The 20509-nt window shown below is 46.0% G+C and overlaps 2 protein-coding genes across 2 annotated transcripts in view; both read left to right on the top strand.

Moving 5' to 3' along the window:
- The first annotated feature begins 2310 nt into the window (after positions 1-2310).
- LOC140355701 (uncharacterized) lies at positions 2311-9926 on the top strand. The gene is made up of 4 exons (XM_072440358.1): positions 2311-2390; positions 7798-8029; positions 8819-9254; positions 9801-9926. The coding sequence occupies exons 1-4, from the start codon at positions 2333-2335 to the stop codon at positions 9924-9926; spliced, it is 852 nt and encodes a 283-aa protein (XP_072296459.1). The 5' UTR covers positions 2311-2332.
- A 3860-nt stretch (positions 9927-13786) lies between these two features.
- Positions 13787-20509, top strand: part of lig1 (ligase I, DNA, ATP-dependent) — a 125897-nt gene continuing 119174 nt past the window's right edge. Inside the window, exons 1-4 of the mRNA XM_072440591.1 lie at positions 13787-13818; positions 14920-14973; positions 15170-15626; positions 15786-15938. Coding sequence (XP_072296692.1) covers positions 13802-13818; positions 14920-14973; positions 15170-15626; positions 15786-15938 — 681 coding nt within the window. The 5' untranslated portion in view covers positions 13787-13801. The remainder of the gene's footprint in view (positions 13819-14919; positions 14974-15169; positions 15627-15785; positions 15939-20509) is intronic.

Here is a 20509-nt window from a genome sequence, read left to right as displayed (position 1 = left end):
AGTGCATTCCAGTGTCGTGCGGATCATGTGTCCGGCGCCCCCTGTGGGTCAAACACCACAGCGACTCCAGGGCCCCGAGGGCCCCGAGGGCCTCCTGCATTATAGATGTGTGTCTGAGGCTCTTCATGTTTACACCCCAATTAAAAGCCTCCGCTCTCACTCTACCCTCCATCCCTCCATCTCTCTCTCTTTCTCTCTCTCTCTCTCTCTCTCTCTTTCTCTGCAGCTCAAAGGATAGAGAGAGGGGAGAGAGGGAGGGTGCAAAGGGAGGAGGGAGAGAGAAGAGGGAGCAGGAGAGAGAGAAAGAGAGAGAAAGTCAAAAGAGAGAGACAGAGAGAGAAATAGATAAGGACTAGAGAGAAAGAGACAGAAAGAGGAGAGAGGGAGAGTGAAAGAGAAAGAGGAGAGCGGTCAAGAGAGAGAGAGAGAGAGGAGGAAAGGGGGAGAGAGGAGGGAAAGAGAGTCGACGGTTCTGAATCCAGAGAAACCGAGAAGATCGTTTAAACTGACAAACATTAAATAAACTTGAGCATTTAAACCGTCAAGAAAACGTTTTAACGGAAAAGCGCTCCGACGCCGATCCAAACTCAGATGCCCCTCCCCCGATGCTGATGCAGATGCCCCTCCCCCGATGCTGATGCAGATGCCCCTCCCCCTTATGCACTGGGCTTGTTACCCAGGCCTGGGACTGGCACAAAGCACCACAAACTCTCCGTCAGCTTCTTCTTCTTCTTCTTCTGTGTCGTAATCCTGCAAAGTTGATGACGGGGCAGTGACCGTGGCGACCTGAGAGGGGCGGGGCCTGCGTGTGTGTGCGTGCGTGTGTGTGTGCGTGCGTGTGTGTGTGCGTGTGCGCGTGTATATGTGTGCGTGCCGGGTGATACGAGGAGGCAGCGCTTCAGGATCGTCTTCTTCACTTCAGACTCACATCTTTGACCCGGAGCTGCGCCCGACGAGGTAAAAACACTTTCAACTGCTTTGGATTTGATTTATTGATTTATTCCGTCTCCAAATTATTGATGATCACTTTAAGAAATATTCAACACAACTGTTTTTTGTCGACCGTGTAAATAATTGTTTGGATAATCATTAATACTCAATTTGAAGACTTAACGGCAAAAAAGACTGAAACAAACTCAAATTTTCATCATGAATAAAGTTTATCTGTAAATATTCTAGATCCAGAAGACTTGGTCGAAATATTCCGACTATTGTTTGATTGATAATGTTTTTAATAAGTCTCGGTTTGCAATAGAAATAATATGAATAATACTGTAAAACCATGAATAACTGTTTAAAGTTACTAGAAGAATCGTTCTAAAATATCATTAAAACTGAAGATCTGAAAAAGTGACTTTTATTCATTATTGTTTTCTGATGTTAAGTACGTTTTTATATATTTCATTTTTCGGCACTAAAACATCAATTTAGCAGCGATGTCATGGAAACGATAAACATGAAAATAAAACTATAACCAGCTTAATACCAGTCAAATCTAACATTCTGGGGTGAAACGGCCAGTGAAACAAAATACAACAAAATACAACAAAAAAACATTTTTTAAAAAAAAGAAAAATTTAACACAAACGTCCAGAGGTTGAGGAGAAACAGCTTCAGTTTGAATTTAGGCTCATTTAGTCCGACAGTTTAAACGTTTAAATTGTGAAAATTATGAAAAAAAAAGAACCTCATTGTGAAAATCGTGAAAAACTTTATTCATTTATAAATCAGAATCAGGTTTCAACATAATAAGGTGTCAAGAGTCAACATAAAACAGTTTATAATAATAGTAAAATAATAGAATAACAATAGAATAATAATAGTGTAAAAATAGTGTATTAATAGTGTGATAATAGTATAATAATAGTAGAATTATAGAATAATAATAGTATAATGTGTAATATTAGTTTAATAATTGTGTAATAATAGTAAAATAATAGAACAATAAAAAATAGTGTAATAATAGTATAATAATAGAATAATAATAGTATAATATTAGTTTAATAACAGTATAATATAGTATCATAATAGTGTAATAGTAGTGTAATAATAGTATAGTAATTGATAATAGAATAATAATAGTATAATAGTGTAATAATAGTATAATAATAGTATAATAGTATACCTGTATACATCGCATACCTGAAGATTGCGGTGCAAGAAACATAAATGTTTTAATCATTAAAAATGTCAAAAGAAAGCGTTTGTGGTCAACACTTTTACACACGTAAGATGAAAACTACTCTGAGAAGTGTCATTCCTTTACAAAGTTACTCAAGTAAAAGTAACAAAGCTCCTTAGTTTAGACAGACGCTCTGACTCTGTGTTGTAGATGCAGTGTGGCTGTGCGCCCCCTGCAGGACACGTGCCGTCACCGCTCTGGAGCCGAGGTGAGCCCCACGTACCTGCTGCTGTGGGTTCACAAGGATGTAACGCTTTTTAAATGAAATATCCTGTTACGTTTATACTGTTATTGTTGTGTCATCTGATCCAATCCATTCATTTCAATGTGGAAGAGCTGCTCTGTCTCCAACTGTTCAACAACTGCCTGAGCGAACCAGGACTTCAGGAGTTCTGTTTGACTGAAGATACAACGACTGAAGACTAAAGTCATCCGACCACGGCCATAATGTGTACTGTATAACAAATGTACAAGAATGCTAACGGGAGCTGCGGGCTGAATGCTAGCGCCATGTTAGCTTCATGTTAGCGCCGCCTGCAGCGTTTGAACATCTACAGAACAATACATGCGTTCGCGGTGACGTCATACAGCCTGGACTTCCCCGAAGCGGCCATTTTAAGAGGGGCACGCAATATATAAAAACCAACACGACTGCATCCTTTTCTACGGCATAATGAGCTACGAATACTTTGATTCTTTAGACGATAACGGCAAAACTAAGGCACACGACAAAGCTCTCATTCCTTAGTCAGTCAACAGAGCGATGTCCTGACAGAACGCAGGGTTTTGGCATTTTGGCCTCATATTTAAACAGAATCCAAGAAGCCAAAACTTCAGAGTCACAAAGAGAATTTAGAATCCAAAGCTTCAGGAGAAACAGCTTTAGTTTGAGTTTGGGCTAATTTAGTCTGACAGTTTAATCGTTTGAATAGTGAAAATAGTGAAAATAGTAAAAAAATAAATAAAATTGTGAACATTTCCTGGATTTTGTATGTAGTAGACGTGCTGTTGTGCCCCTTTCAAAATGGCGGACTCGGTTGCCACTGCACAAGTTCCCGGATGTGCGAACGCATGTATACACACAATTTGCCACAAAACGTCACAAAAAAGAGTAACAACGTTGTGTTTCCCGACAGTTTTCGCACGATCCAGGCCACGCCCCTCCCCCTCTGACGCCCCTCCCACTCCGACGCCATGACAACTCTGTATTTCATTGTAAAGTCAAACATATTTACCCCTGTACTGCTATTTCCCTGCGTGAGGCAAGTCTATAACAGCATTTATAACCATTGCAAGGCCTAAACAGTGTGTTAGTTTTCATATAACACAAGAGAAATATTACATTTGACTTTGTTTTTTGACAGAACTTCTCGGATAAAAGAGTTATTTAAATAAAGTAGCTTGGAAACGGGCCTTTAACGCTCTGGATGCTGCGGCGCTCTCCAGAAACACACAAAGCCTTGGCAGTGGTTTATGAGGCGCTGCGCAAATGTTTGAGCTAAAATCTGCGAGTAAAGCCGCGCTTTTCACCCCGCCGAGAGTTAATGCGCCGCGTGATAAACGACTCTTCTGCACGCGGCTTCATTTGGACGCGGCGGGAGGGCGGGGCCACACGCACACAACACCGCCTTTCCAAAAATAAAACCTGTTACAGTCACAAAACAATATGGGAACGTTCACGCCGAGGGACTCTCATTATTATCATCACAGCGGCTCCTCGCGCCGCATCGGAGCTCGTTCACTGTGAACCTGAAGGATAATTGAATCTAAAGAGCAGACGTATACATCATGAGGAGGATGAGCAGACGTATACATCATGAGGAGGATGAGCAGACGCATACATCATGGAGAGGATGAGCAGACGTATACATCATGGAGAGGATGAGCAGACGTATACATCATGAGGAGGATGAGCAGACGTATACATCATGGAGGGGATGAGCAGACGTATACATCATGAGGAGGATGAGCAGACGTATACATCATGAGGAAGATGAGCAGACGTATACATCATGGAGAGGATGAGCAGACGTATACATCATGAGGAGGATGAGCAGACGTATACATCATGGAGAGGATGAGCAGACGTATACATCATGAGGAGGATGAGCAGACGTATACATCATGGAGAGGATGAGCAGACGTATACATCATGGAGGGGATGAGCAGACGTATACATCATGAGGAGGATGAGCAGACGTATACATCATGGAGAGGATGAGCAGACGTATACATCATGAGGAGGATGAGCAGACGTATACATCATGGAGGGGATGAGCAGACGTATACATCATGAGGAGGATGAGCAGACGTATACATCATGAGGAGGATGAGCAGACGTATACATCATGGAGAGGATGAGCAGACGTATACATCATGGAGGGGATGAGCAGACGTATACATCATGGAGAGGATGAGCAGACGTATACATCATGAGGAGGATGAGCAGACGTATACATCATGAGGAGGATGAGCAGACGTATACATCATGGAGAGGATGAGCAGACGTATACATCATGAGGAGGATGAGCAGACGTATACATCATGGAGAGGATGAGCAGACGTATACATCATGAGGAGGATGAGCAGACGTATACATCATGGAGGGGATGAGCAGACGTATACATCATGAGGAGGATGAGCAGACGTATACATCATGGAGGGGATGAGCAGACGTATACATCATGAGGAGGATGAGCAGACGTATACATCATGGAGAGGATGAGCAGACGTATACATCATGAGGAGGATGAGCAGACGTATACATCATGAGGAGGATGAGCAGACGTATACATCATGAGGAGGATGAGCAGACGTATACATCATGAGGAGGATGAGCAGACGTATACATCATGGAGAGGATGAGCAGACGTATACATCATGAGGAGGATGAGCAGACGTATACATCATGAGGAGGATGAGCAGACGTATACATCATGAGGAGGATGAGCAGACGTATACATCATGAGGAGGATGAGCAGACGTATACATCATGAGGAGGATGAGCAGACGTATACATCATGAGGAGGATGAGCAGACGTATACATCATGAGGAGGATGAGCAGACGTATACATCATGAGGAGGATGAGCACACGTATACATCATGAGGAGGATGAGCAGACGTATACATCATGAGGAGGATGCCCCAGGCTCCTTAAGTCCTGCGCAGATGAACTGTGTGGAGTTATGGAGCATGTCTTCAACATGAGCCTGAAGCTGAGGGTGGTACCACAGGTCTGGAAGACCTCCTGTCTGGCACCTGTGCCTAAGACACCGAGCGCCCCAAAGACCTCAACAGCTTCAGGCCAGTGGCTCTCACGTCCCACCTGATGAAGACACTGGAGCGGCTGGTCCTGGACCACCTCCGCTCCACCGTGAGCTCAGCCATGGACCCGCTGCAGTTTGCATATCGGTCTGGCATCGGAGTGGAGGACGCCGTCATCTCCCTGCTGCACCGCTCTCTCTCTCACCTGGAAAAGCCTGGCAGCTCTGTGAGGATTCTGTTCTTCGATCTTTCCAGCGCCTTCAACACCATCAGCTCCTGAGGGACAAGCTGGAGACGGCTGGTGTGGAGTATGACCTGGCAGAGTGGATCCTGGACTACCTCACAGACCGACCCCAGTTTGTGAGAGCCCGGAACTGTGTGTCTGACACTCGGACCTGCAGTGTGGGGGCGCCCCAGGGCACTGTCCTCGCGCCCTTTCTCTTCACCCTTTACACTGCAGACTTCAGACATGACACGGACAGCTGTGTCCTGCAGAAGTTCTCTGACGACTCTGACATCATCGGACTCATCACGGACGACGATGATGCGGAGTACAGAGGACTGGAGCAGGACTTTGTGGACTGGTGTCAGCGGAACCACCTCCTCATCAACGCGGGGAAGACCAAGGAGATGGTGGTGGATTTCCGCAGACGCCACCCCACTGCCCCCTCACCAGTGAACATCCAGGGACGGGACATTGGGAGAGTGACTCATACAAGTACCTGGTGTTCATCTGAACCACAAACTGGACTGGACTCATAACACAGACTGTACAGGAAGAGCCAGAGTCAGCTCTACCTCCTGAGGAGACTCAGGTTTTTTGGAGTGACAGGGCCACTCCTGAAGACCTTCTACGACTCTGTGGTGGCATCAGCTCCTGTAGGTGTGGCCTGCTGGAGCAGCAGCATCACAGAGAGGGAGAGGAAGAGGCTGGACAGAGTCATCAAGAAGTCCAGCTCCGTCCTGGGCTGTGCTCTGGACTCGGTGCAGGAGGTGGGGGACAGAAGGGTCCTGGCTAGATTCACATCTATGCTGGACCATGAGTGTCGCCCCCTGCAGGACACTCTCTCCGCTCTGGAGAGCAGCTTCAGTGAGAGACTGATCCACCCTCGCTGTGCGAAGGAAAGGTTCCGTAGGTCTTTCCTTCCTGCTGCTGTCAGACTTTATAACAAAAACTGTTAGTACTGAATACTCGCAATACTGACCTAACCTAATACTGATGTGCAATTCTGTCATATGTGCAATTGCTGTTGGAATTCATGTGCAATTCATGTGCAATTACTGTGAAATTCATGTGCAATCTATGTGCTGTCGTGACACATATTCATGTGCAATTACTGTCGTGATCACATGCAATGGTATTTATGTATTTATTTATTTGTCTATGGGAGTTTTTATTTATTTATAGGAGATCTTCTACTGAAAGTGTTTTTCAGACTTCCTATAAGTGATCTGTTCTTCTGTATCTACCTCTGTATCTACTGCGTTGCACCAATGAAATTTCCCCATGTGGGACAATAAAGGAATATCTTATGAGCAGACGTATACATCATGAGGAGGATGAGCAGACGTATACATCATGAGGAGGATGAGCAGACGTATACATCATGGAGAGGATGAGCAGACGTATACATCATGAGGAGGATGAGCAGACGTATACATCATGAGGAGGATGAGCAGACGTATACATCATGAGGAGGATGAGCAGACGTATACATCATGAGGAGGATGAGCAGACGTATACATCATGAGGAGGATGAGCAGACGTATACATCATGAGGAGGATGAGCAGACGTATACATCATGAGGAGGATGAGCAGACGTATACATCATGAGGAGGATGAGCAGACGTATACATCATGAGCAGGATGAGCAGACGAGAACAAGAACATCCTCTCGGATGTTCTCGTCTCCTCTCGGATGTTCTCGTCTCCTCACGGATGTTCTCGTCTCCTCTCAGATGTTCTCGTCTCCTCTCGGATGTTCTCGTCTCCTCACGGATGTTTTCGTCTCCTCTCGGATGTTCTCGTCTCCTCTTGGATGTTCTCGTCTCCTCACGGATGTTTTCGTCTCCTCTCGGATGTTCTCGTCTCCTCTTGGATGTTCTCGTCTCCTCTCGGATGTTCTCGTCTCCTCACGGATGTTTTCGTCTCCTCTCGGATGTTCTCGTCTCTTCTCAGATGATCCAGATGTTCTCGTAACATTCAGAACAAAATATATAACTTAATTTACCTCAGATTTACAGAGTTTAGTGAGTCACTTGTTGACTCAGTTTCTCACTCCTTTCCCTCATTCTGGGTTTTAAAAAGGTGCATGACACTTATCTTTGTCTTTCCACTTCTCTTGCAGCCGTCTTGTTCCCGGACTGGGCGTACAAACCCTGGTGGTCGCCCGGCTCGCGGCAGGTGCAGCTCTGGCACTTCCTGCTTGAGCTGTTGGGGAGGGACGAGGGCGGGGCTATCGGCTGGAGCGACCAATGGGGAGAGTTTGTCATTCGGGACCCAGAGCGATTGGCTCAGCTGTGGGGAGAGAGGAAGGGCAAACCACACATGAACTACGACAAACTCAGCAGAGCGCTCAGGTAGTAGTAGTAGTAGTAGTAGTAGTAGTAATACTGTCAATCACAAAATACTCATAGATGTTTTGGAAGCAGGGGGCGGGGCTTGATTGGGTTTGAAGATTTTAAGTAACCGTAAACAATATGTAAACATAGTTGAGCTGAATTCTACCTAGATATTACTTGTGGTCACCCCCAGGGGTCAGTGCTGGGGCCAACATTGTTCATTTTATACAACAATGACTTGAATGAAATGTCCACATTGTTCAAATTAATATTGTTTGCTGATGACACAAATATTTTCTGGTAATTCTAGAAAAGGTTGAGGAGATAAAAAGTATTAGTTGACAGTAAACTGAGGAGGAGGGTTTAAAATAAATAAATAAATCATGACCGGAAATGGTGTATAAAATCTTTATTGTAATGTTCATTGAAAGACAAAGTCTTTTGTAAGTTTATAGTCGTCATTTCTGCTGTAATGATGAAATTATCATGTACAATTACCAAAATGTTAGATTTAAAAATGCTTATTCTGTCGTTGTTAGAATTCAAGCTAATTTCCACCCTAAGTGCTAGCGGCTTATCTATTTTTACTTGCTGGCCCTAAGGTGCTAACGTGCTAACATGCTAACGTGCTAACATGCTACATGTGGCAATGTTTTCTGATTCTGGCGTCAGTCGCCAAACAGCCCTTTTCACAGGCTTTTCACAGTTTGCGATGTTTGGAGGCTAATGCTAATGCTAACTCTGGCACAGAAAATACTTTTATTGATGTTTACAGTCTAAACTCGTCTCTGGTCGTGTTTCCTGCAGATATTACTACAACAAACGCATTCTGCACAAAACCAAAGGCAAACGCTTCACCTACAAATTCAACTTCAGCAAACTGGTGCTGGTCAACTACCCGGGCCTCGCCCACGGCCTCGCCCACGGCCCCGCCCACGGCCTCACCCACGGCCTCACCCACGGCCTCGCCCCCGGCCACACCCACGGCCTCGCCCCCGGCCTCACCCACAGCCTCGCCCCCGGCCACACCCACGGCCTCACCCACGGCCTCGCCCCCGGCCTCACCCACAGCCTCGCCCCCGGCCACACCCACGGCCTCACCCACGGCCTCGCCCCCGGCTTCACTCACAGCCTCGCCCCCGGCCACACCCACAGCCTCGCCCCCGGCCACAGCCACGGCCTCGCCCCCTGCTTCACCCACAGCTTCACCCACGGCCTCGCCCACTCCGCCCTCAGCCCTCAGGTAAACACACAGTTGTTTACTTTTGTTTATTGTCCGTCTTTGGACCAAGCCTGACGCCGAACGCTCTGCACAAACATTTAAGTCATGTATATATACACACATACATATCATATATATAACTATATGAGTTAAGGCTGCTAACTGCAGCCTAGATGATTAAAATTATATATATATATATATATATATATATATATATATATATATATATATATATATACCACCCCGGTCTGCCAGTCCAGAGGCTCTGTCCCTGGCCGCCACGCGATGTTGCAGAGACGTGTCAGTCAAGACATTCCTACAACATCCAGACCCAGAGCCTGGGTGATATATATATATATATATATATATATATATATATATATATATTTATCATCTCGACTGCAGTTATCCAGCCAAAATCCTCACGTAGATCCTCTGAAGCCTGAGTTTGGCCAGTGCATATGATGATGATGAAAGAGTGACTGGAAGTGAACATTATAAACACCAAAACTGTCAAACATTTGTGCTAAAGTCTTGTGAATATGATCATGTTCCTCGTGTTTCCAGTGGCTCCACAGTCGCTCTCTTCTGCCCTCAGACTCTGCTCTCCGTGGATCCGGCTTGGCGCTGGACTCGGGTAAGGACCCCCCCATCGCCCGGGCCAACGGGCAAGGCACCTTTGTCTCAGACTGACGTTTCTGTTGTTGTCATTTGTTATAGTTTTAAACCCGTTATGCTTATACTTCTTTTTTTATTCCATTTTGTCCAGCTCTCGAACGGCTTTTTCTGCTGTACTTTAACCAGAATTTAAATGTCAAAAAAATAATTAAAATGTTGTGATTTTTCTTGATAATCCACTTTATTCACAAATATGCATTACCTGGAAACCAAATGTCACCCTTCAAATGGTAAAAAATGTCTTCAAAAATGTCGCTGTACAATAAAAATGATTGTCGGACTCGTCGACGACTGAAGTAGTCGTTTGCTGCAGCCATATACGGTCCAAATACTTAAACTGCAGATGATTACAGGCCGTAAACTCACCGTGTTTGTTTCTGTTCTCACTTCTCCCACTCACGAGCCGCTGTACGTTGATCCTCGGCCTTGTTTTAGCTCCGGGCGTCAAAAGTGCACTGGGCTCTTACGTCAGGCGCATTTCAAGGCGATTACATGTTTCAAACTGGAGAAATGATCAGAAGACATAAAAAAAAACACATAAAAACTCTGGAGACCCTTTGCTGGAGACGTGGTAATGCAGCAGCAGCAGCAGCAGCAGAGAATGAAGTTACACAAATATAAAGTACATGTTGTGTTTTCTTAACTCGGAGGGAACAAGACACAGAAGGACGGGTCAAATGCAGAGGGCACATTATGAGTATAATAAAGTTTACATTGTAGGACATATGCAAAAGTTACGGAAAGTCCTGAGAGGCAAGTGAGAGAAAAAAATAAATATATATATATATATATAAATGTATTCCCTTTGGTTTGAGCGCACGGATAAAAAGAAAACACGCCATGTTATATGTTTTTCTCCAGTTTGATTGCGTCAAAAAAAAATAAAGAAAAAAAGGCCTCGGAGAAACAAAGGGTTTTTTAGTTGTTTTTTTTCTTGGTCGGGCAGTTTCAAAAACTTTGAAAAAATAGTTTCAAAAACCGTAAACGGTGTTGGTGAAGCACTGCTTCCCCCTCCTGAGGCGCCGGATGGTTTGCCAGAATTTCCCTGGGGCCGACTGATAGTCCTCCTCCATGGCTCCTCCTCCATGGCCGCCCCGAACTTCTCCCAGCCCCGGGTTTTTGCCTCTGCGACAGCCCGAGCTGTGGCCCGTCTGACCTGCCGATACCTGTCAATGACCTCCGGAGACCTACAAGCCAGAGTGGCCTGATAGGCCTCCTTCTTCAGTCTGACAACATCCCTTACTTCCGGTGTCCACCACCGGGTTCGGGGGCCGCCACGACAGGCACTTGCGACCACAGCTCCGAGCAGCCGCATCAACAATGGAGGTGGAGAACATGGTCCACTCAGACTCAATGTCCCCAGTCTCCCCCGGGACATGGGAGAAGCTCTCCTGGAGGTGTGAGTTGAATTCCCTACTGACAGAGGGCTCCACAAGACGTTCCCAACAGACCCCCACAATGCACTTGGGTCTGCCAAGTCTGTCCGGCTTCCTCCTCCGCCAGCGGATCCAACTCACCACCAGGTGGTGCTCTACAGCTCCGCCCCTCGGTTCACCCGAGTGTCCAAGACACTCAGATGAGGTCAGAGGTCAGATGACATGACAACAAAGTGGATCAGTGACCTCCTGTGTCCTGGTGCCATGTGCACTGATGGACCTTGTGCTTGAACATGGTGTTCGTTCTGGACAATCCGTGGCACAGAAGTCCAATAACTGACCGCTCTGGTTCAGATCGGGGCTCCGCCCCTCTCCAGGAGTCACTGTCATTGCCACGTGGGCGTTGAAGTCCCCCTGCAGAACAACGGAGTCCCCGGTCGGTGCACTGTCCAGTTCCCCTCCCAGGGGCTCCAAGAAGGCCGGGTCCTCTGCACTGCTGTTCGGCCCTTAGGCCGCCACAACAGTAAATAGTGTTTAATATATTTTTTGTAGAATATATTTTTTGGATGTGACACACAACAATAGACAAACATCTAGAAAACACATCACACACTGACACACAGTTCCTCTCTCTCTCTCTCTCTCTGCAGATCGCTCGCCTCTCCCCCCGTCTTACCCCCCGTCACTCTCCCCATCTCTCCCCCCGTCGCTCGTCCCCCCGTCGCTCGTCCCCCCGTCGCTCCTCGCCTCCCGTTGCCTCCCTAAACCAGTGCTGACTCCCCCTGGCCTTGTGTCGGGACCCTCCCTCGCCTGCTGCACTCGCCCCGGGGCAGAGGCTCGACTGGACTCGGGGGTTCACAGGAGGTCGGCTCTGTGGAGAGGTGCCTGTCCAGCAGGAAACCAGCAAAGATGAACTGATAAACAAGTGCGATTAGAGTGTTAGTGCATTAAAACTTTAATATGAGCTTTATGTAAATGTAAGTGCACTTTGAAGAAAGTGCACTATGTGCTTTTCTGGATGTTTCCACACCGTCTTGTCGCCATGGAGATGTTATTTGCTTTGCTTTGCATGGAGACAAGGAGGAGGAAGAGAAGATAATTTATTCACATATTTGAGTTCATAATGTTTTGCCTTTATGTTTTAACTTTAGTTTATAGTGTCATTGAAATGACTAAAGCTTTTGTTTGTTCAGTTTCACGGCGTGTTTAATGGCTCCTCCCACACTGCTATTGTTCTTCACCATTGTTGATACACTATTATTATACTTTACATCTGTTTTATTGTAAGCCGGCCTAAACCAAACAGCATGCAAAGAAATGTCTACAAAAGAGAGAATAAAGTGCATTTTATACCTTTATAGTTATAGAATACTTTTACTTACAGAATACTGAATACCTGCAATAAAATGTATTTTGATCCAATCCAAATACCAAGTGTATTCTGACTTTCATAATAAGTTGCATTATATTATTGTGTAATGGGTTTGTTTGAGGCACCGTTTATTTGCCCCACTAGAGCAGTGTTTTATATCTCACTTTCACTGTGCAGTTTGAATCTTAAAATATGTGATGAAATACTACTGTGTACTCCCCTAACTTTAGTAAATTGACTGTATTCTGAACACCACTCCACCGGAATACAAATACTCAAAATTAATATACTGAATACGAATTTTCTGTACATGTTATTTAATTCCTAACACTGGTAATTATATTCTCAAAACATAAATTACATAAAATAAATAATACATATTTATGAAAAAGTGTATATATATATATATATATATATATATATATATATATATATATATATATATATATTGTAAATGTATACATTTTTATCAGACCTATATTTTTGGATTTAGATTAGAATTATTTCTTAGTTTGAAAGTCACGCAAATCTAAAATATTCTTTTAAAATAACATGTTACAGGCGCTGGAATTTAAACATTAAAAACACATAATTTAGAGCTGCAGTAACCACACCGGAAGCGCAGGGGGCAGTAGTGAGTCCTGGCGCGAAACAGCAAAGAGAAGATGTCTCACTCTAAATTTATTATTAGACATTATATATTTATCCCCCTTTTAGTCTCACAAATCAGTTCGCACTTTGTATGAGTTATTGCCTTTTACATTCCCACGACGTATTTTAGCACTATTGCTCGCTAAACATGGCAAATGTTTACGTTAAACACTCGTAACTCGAATAAATGCACTTTTAACGCACTTCACCACATGTTAGCTTCTTAGCACTTATTCACAGACAAGACAAATAAACAAACTATTCAGAATGTGCGATTTGACGTGGCTTTTTCCTCATATTTTGCTGTAAATATGAATGAAAAGCGGCGTCCACGTCAGCGGGGAGTGAGTCCTCTTCTCGTCCTCGACACTCTTTGGTGGACATGAGATTTTGGCGCCGAATCTTCTCCGCGTTGTTCTTCCTGTTCAGACACCGGGCACTTTCTCCTCGTTTATTCTCATTTACAGCGATTTTAGGACATTTGCGGCACCATGCAGCGGAGTATCGCGTACGTACAGCTTCCCCAGATGTGTCGAAAGCGTGTTTATGGTCGCAATGTCGCCGCGAATCACGTTAATGTGCCGAAACGACCCAGGAACAAGCTCTTTAAAGTCGTCAGAACCGAGGCACAATTAAGCTAACAGCGCATTTTCTACTATTGTCTGACATTAGTGCTAAATGCTAATGGTTTTAAGTCTTCATAACTAAACATAAGCTACTATTATGAACAATGTAACTGAGAGGATGGAAAAAAACAACTATTTTCTCGTATTTAAAGTACATTTGAGCTTCACAGTAATGTACTTTCTATGATACATTATGAAATAAACCAGTTAGAAGTTGAATATAACTTTATTTCAATAGAGAAACTGTTATTGGGCTCAGAATATGACTCAATGCACCACCACAACACTATAAAACCACAATGTGAGTGATATAAGAGCCTCATTTTAAGACTTTAACTCTCATAGATATATTTATTTAGTTTGATGAAGATAATATCCTGTTCTTTAGCTTTTACTGGACACATTTACACAAATGTCATGTTTTGGAGTGACCCACATGTGCACAACCCGTTTCCATATTTACTTTACTGCAAGTACCAGGATGTTAAAGTCAGGAGCGGGATTCGAACCGCAGACCTTTTGGATTAGAGACGAGCCGATGTCACTGTGATTTGGGCTGGTCGTTATGGCAACAACAACAAAAATCACAATTTCCCTTCTTCATATTGATCAAACTTTCTTTTTATTTCTGTTTTATTATAGTTTGTGAAAAGGAAGAAACAAACATAAAAAAACGAAAACAGAGAAATCAATACAAACTAAGCTATTTATTAGTATTTGTTTTATTATTCCACTTATGCCAGATTTGTCCAGTTTTATATTGACTGCAGTTTAGTGATAAATACACGAGTCCTGGACGCTCGTGTTTACTATTGTCTTTTCTAAAACTGTTTAAACGTGACTTTCATTATTGATTTCACGAGCGTGGACAAGACAAACCGAGCCCTTTAACACTTAAATAATCCCAATTAATGTCTCCAAACCCCGTGATGTTAACGACCGAGAACTGGCTGTGAAAAAGTGTCTGATTTCTCTCTTTTCAGATCCTTTTTTCAGCCCAAAACTAAAAAGAAGTCGGCAGATGAACCGGTGAAGAAGTGAGTCTGGCACTGCATTTGCTCATCATTTTTCATTTGTTTTTGATTATTCAAGGTGTTATTATTGATAAAAATAGATATGAAAGTCATCTGCTTTATTATTTATAGAGAAAGAACACACAGATATAGTGTTTCTCTTCATACTTTGGCCCGTGTCTTCTGTCTGAACGAATTCATTGACGCGTTTGTGTTCCAGGCCGACGAAGAGTCCGCTGAAGGTGCAGAACGGGGCTCACGAGGTGGACTCCCCCGTCAAGAAACCTCCCAAACGTAGCCGCCAGATCCTGGACAGCGACGAGGACGAGGACGAGGCGCCGGAGAATCAGGAAGATGCCGTGAAGGAGAAGAAGAAGGACGAGAGCGAGAAGAAGAGCAGCGAGAAGAGCAGCGAGAAGAGCAGCGAGAAGAGCAGCGAGAAGAGCAGCGAGAAGAGCAACGAGAAGAGCAACGAGAAGAGCAAGAAGGACAAGAGCGAGAAGAAGAGGAGCAGCGAGATGGACACAAGCAGTGAGGAGGAGGCCAAGAAGGAGGATACGAACGAGAAGAAGGAGAAGAGCAGCGAGAAGAGCGAGAAGAAGAGCAGCGAGAAGAAGAGCAGCGAGAAGAAGAGCAGCGAGAAGAAGAGCAGCGAGAAGAAGAGCAGTGAGGAGGAGGTAAAGAAGAAGGACACGAGCGAGAAGAAGAGCAGCAAGAAGAAGAACGACGAGAAGAGCGAGAAGGACAAGAGCGACGAGAAGAGCAACAAGATGGACACGAGCAGTGAGGAGGAGGCGAACAAGAAGGACACGAGCAGCGAGGAGAAGAACGACAAGAAGAGCAAGAAGAAGAGCAGCGAGAAGGACACTAGCAGTGAGGAGGAGTCGAAGAAGAAGAAGGACACGAGCAGTGAGAAGAAAAGCTGCAAGAAGGACGAGAGCAGTGAGGAGAAGATGGACACGAGCAGTGAGATGGACAAGCCTGTGAAGGTGAGAGCCTGAGACACTAGTCCGGGTCTGATCCCGGGTCTGATCCCGGGTCTGATCCCGGGTCTCATCCCGGGTCTCATCCTGGTCTGGTGTTTAGAACGTTGTTTAGAACAGTGAAATCCTAAGTCTAAAATGTGACCTCCTCAGGTTTGTGAGCGGCTTTTCCAAATTTACATTCTTAAAAGACAAAATACGGTTAAAACGGCAGATACAAACGTTCTTTACATTTAGCTCTATTTTTTTATTGAACTATAAACATTAATTTTGCTTCTAAAATCGTCACGATGATCATTTTCTGCTTCTTACGATTATATTATGACCTGAATAATCGCGATTATCGATTAACCTGATAATCGTGATACACACAAGTCGAAATGCTGTGAGCGAAAGTGACATGGATCGTGTAAGAAACCTGTAAATTCCCCCTCGATCACGTTGTCAATAATCATGAATAATTGTCTTGATGTTTCTACCACAACAATCGTTAAACTTAAATATCGTCAGTTAAAACGTTACTTTTCATCGCAAAAAAAGATGAAACCCGATGAGCCAATTATGACTCCTTTTAGAATCTTCCCACAAAACTCATGGTTGCACGCCTCGCCAAACCAGTGTTTCTTTCACTCCCTCCGTCGCCCACGGCAACGCGAGCCCGTCCCTTTTTAAATCCGCTCACAGCGCGCCCGAGTTCCGAGTCCGCTCCGCTCAGGAACCCCCCGGGAGCGCATCAGGGGCCATTGTGTACCCGGCGGCGGCCCCACAATGCAGCGCTCATGTCGCCCGATCCGCTGCGTTTCAGTTTGTCAATAAAGTTCTTATGAAAAGAGGTGATTATCGGCCCTGGACGAGGCCGCAAACACCTGCGGCCGCCGAGCGATCCTGCCAAACGGACCAGATCTGTGTTTGGACCTGTGGCAGAGTGGTTATCCTGTGTGGCAGAGTGGTTATCCTGTGTGGCAGAGTGGTTATCCTGTGTGGCAGAGTGGTTATCCTGTGGCAGAGTGGTTATCCTGTGTGGCAGAGTGGTTATCCTGTGTGGCAGAGTGGTTATCCTGTGTGGCAGAGTGGTTATCCTGTGTGGCAGAGTGGTTATCCTGTGGCAGAGTGGTTATCCTGTGGCAGAGTGGTTATCCTGTGTGGCAGAGTGGTTATCCTGTGGCAGAGTGGTTATCCTGTGTGGCAGAGTGGTTATCCTGTGGCAGAGTGGTTATCCTGTGGCAGAGTGGTTATCCTGTGGCAGAGTGGTTATCCTGTGGCAGAGTGGTTATCCTGTGTGGCAGAGTGGTTATCCTGTGTGGCAGAGTGGTTATCCTGTGTGGCAGAGTGGTTATCCTGTGTGGCAGAGTGGTTATCCTGTGTGGCAGAGTGGTTATCCTGTGTGGCAGAGTGGTTATCCTGTGTGGCAGAGTGGTTATCCTGTGTGGCAGAGTGGTTATCCTGTGTGGCAGAGTGGTTATCCTGTGTGGCAGAGTGGTTATCCTGTGTGGCAGAGTGGTTATCCTGTGTGGCAGAGTGGTTATCCTGTGTGGCAGAGTGGTTATCCTGTGTGGCAGAGTGGTTATCCTGTGTGGCAGAGTGGTTATCCTGTGTGGCAGAGTGGTTATCCTGTGTGGCAGAGTGGTTATCCTGTGTGGCAGAGTGGTTATCCTGTGTGGCAGAGTGGTTATCCTGTGTGGCAGAGTGGTTATCCTGTGTGGCAGAGTGGTTATCCTGTGGCAGAGTGGTATCCTGTGTGGCAGAGTGGTTATCCTGTGTGGCAGAGTGGTTATCCTGTGGCAGAGTGGTTATCCTGTGGCAGAGTGGTTATCCTGTGTGGCAGAGTGGTTATCCTGTGGCAGAGTGGTTATCCTGTGTGGCAGAGTGGTTATCCTGTGGCAGAGTGGTTATCCTGTGGCAGAGTGGTTATCCTGTGTGGCAGAGTGGTTATCCTGTGTGGCAGAGTGGTTATCCTGTGTGGCAGAGTGGTTATCCTGTGTGGCAGAGTGGTTATCCTGTGTGGCAGAGTGGTTATCCTGTGTGGCAGAGTGGTTATCCTGTGGCAGAGTGGTTATCCTGTGGCAGAGTGGTTATCCTGTGTGGCAGAGTGGTTATCCTGTGGCAGAGTGGTTATCCTGTGTGGCAGAGTGGTTATCCTGTGGCAGAGTGGTTATCCTGTGGCAGAGTGGTTATCCTGTGGCAGAGTGGTTATCCTGTGGCAGAGTGGTTATCCTGTGGCAGAGTGGTTATCCTGTGGCAGAGTGGTTATCCTGTGTGGCAGAGTGGTTATCCTGTGTGGCAGAGTGGTTATCCTGTGTGGCAGAGTGGTTATCCTGTGTGGCAGAGTGGTTATCCTGTGTGGCAGAGTGGTTATCCTGTGTGGCAGAGTGGTTATCCTGTGTGGCAGAGTGGTTATCCTGTGTGGCAGAGTGGTTATCCTGTGTGGCAGAGTGGTTATCCTGTGGCAGAGTGGTTATCCTGTGGCAGAGTGGTTATCCTGTGTGGCAGAGTGGTTATCCTGTGGCAGAGTGGTTATCCTGTGTGGCAGAGTGGTTATCCTGTGGCAGAGTGGTTATCCTGTGGCAGAGTGGTTATCCTGTGTGGCAGAGTGGTTATCCTGTGTGGCAGAGTGGTTATCCTGTGTGGCAGAGTGGTTATCCTGTGTGGCAGAGTGGTTATCCTGTGGCAGAGTGGTTATCCTGTGTGGCAGAGTGGTTATCCTGTGTGGCAGAGTGGTTATCCTGTGTGGCAGAGTGGTTATCCTGTGTGGCAGAGTGGTTATCCTGTGGCAGAGTGGTTATCCTGTGTGGCAGAGTGGTTATCCTGTGTGGCAGAGTGGTTATCCTGTGTGGCAGAGTGGTTATCCTGTGGCAGAGTGGTTATCCTGTGGCAGAGTGGTTATCCTGTGGCAGAGTGGTTATCCTGTGTGGCAGAGTGGTTATCCTGTGGCAGAGTGGTTATCCTGTGTGGCAGAGTGGTTATCCTGTGTGGCAGAGTGGTTATCCTGTGGCAGAGTGGTTATCCTGTGGCAGAGTGGTTATCCTGTGGCAGAGTGGTTATCCTGTGTGGCAGAGTGGTTATCCTGTGGCAGAGTGGTTATCCTGTGGCAGAGTGGTTATCCTGTGGCAGAGTGGTTATCCTGTGTGGCAGAGTGGTTATCCTGTGTGGCAGAGTGGTTATCCTGTGTGGCAGAGTGGTTATCCTGTGTGGCAGAGTGGTTATCCTGTGTGGCAGAGTGGTTATCCTGTGGCAGAGTGGTTATCCTGTGTGGCAGAGTGGTTATCCTGTGTGGCAGAGTGGTTATCCTGTGGCAGAGTGGTTATCCTGTGGCAGAGTGGTTATCCTGTGTGGCAGAGTGGTTATCCTGTGTGGCAGAGTGGTTATCCTGTGTGGCAGAGTGGTTATCCTGTGGCAGAGTGGTTATCCTGTGTGGCAGAGTGGTTATCCTGTGTGGCAGAGTGGTTATCCTGTGGCAGAGTGGTTATCCTGTGTGGCAGAGTGGTTATCCTGTGGCAGAGTGGTTATCCTGTGTGGCAGAGTGGTTATCCTGTGTGGCAGAGTGGTTATCCTGTGGCAGAGTGGTTATCCTGTGGCAGAGTGGTTATCCTGTGGCAGAGTGGTTATCCTGTGGCAGAGTGGTTATCCTGTGTGGCAGAGTGGTTATCCTGTGTGGCAGAGTGGTTATCCTGTGTGGCAGAGTGGTTATCCTGTGGCAGAGTGGTTATCCTGTGGCAGAGTGGTTATCCTGTGGCAGAGTGGTTATCCTGTGTGGCAGAGTGGTTATCCTGTGGCAGAGTGGTTATCCTGTGGCAGAGTGGTTATCCTGTGTGGCAGAGTGGTTATCCTGTGTGGCAGAGTGGTTATCCTGTGGCAGAGTGGTTATCCTGTGGCAGAGTGGTTATCCTGTGGCAGAGTGGTTATCCTGTGTGGCAGAGTGGTTATCCTGTGTGGCAGAGTGGTTATCCTGTGGCAGAGTGGTTATCCTGTGGCAGAGTGGTTATCCTGTGGCAGAGTGGTTATCCTGTGTGGCAGAGTGGTTATCCTGTGTGGCAGAGTGGTTATCCTGTGGCAGAGTGGTTATCCTGTGGCAGAGTGGTTATCCTGTGTGGCAGAGTGGTTATCCTGTGGCAGAGTGGTTATCCTGTGGCAGAGTGGTTATCCTGTGGCAGAGTGGTTATCCTGTGGCAGAGTGGTTATCCTGTGGCAGAGTGGTTATCCTGTGTGGCAGAGTGGTTATCCTGTGTGGCAGAGTGGTTATCCTGTGTGGCAGAGTGGTTATCCTGTGTGGCAGAGTGGTTATCCTGTGTGGCAGAGTGGTTATCCTGTGGCAGAGTGGTTATCCTGTGGCAGAGTGGTTATCCTGTGTGGCAGAGTGGTTATCCTGTGTGGCAGAGTGGTTATCCTGTGGCAGAGTGGTTATCCTGTGGCAGAGTGGTTATCCTGTGGCAGAGTGGTTATCCTGTGTGGCAGAGTGGTTATCCGAGCTCGGTACTTGTCCTCATACAATATAATGATTTATTTGGTTACTAGCACCATTTTGTTTGGTATTAGTGTTGTTTGACGCCGCTGAGGACAAATTGGTTTATTTGGCAGCA

Source organism: Eucyclogobius newberryi, unplaced genomic scaffold, assembly GCF_026437365.1.
Source record: "Eucyclogobius newberryi isolate DKJ021-1_F unplaced genomic scaffold, fEucNew1.0.hap1 SCAF_12, whole genome shotgun sequence".
Classification (NCBI taxonomy): domain Eukaryota; kingdom Metazoa; phylum Chordata; class Actinopteri; order Gobiiformes; family Gobiidae; genus Eucyclogobius; species Eucyclogobius newberryi.
This window is presented reverse-complemented; position numbering and strand designations above follow the sequence as displayed.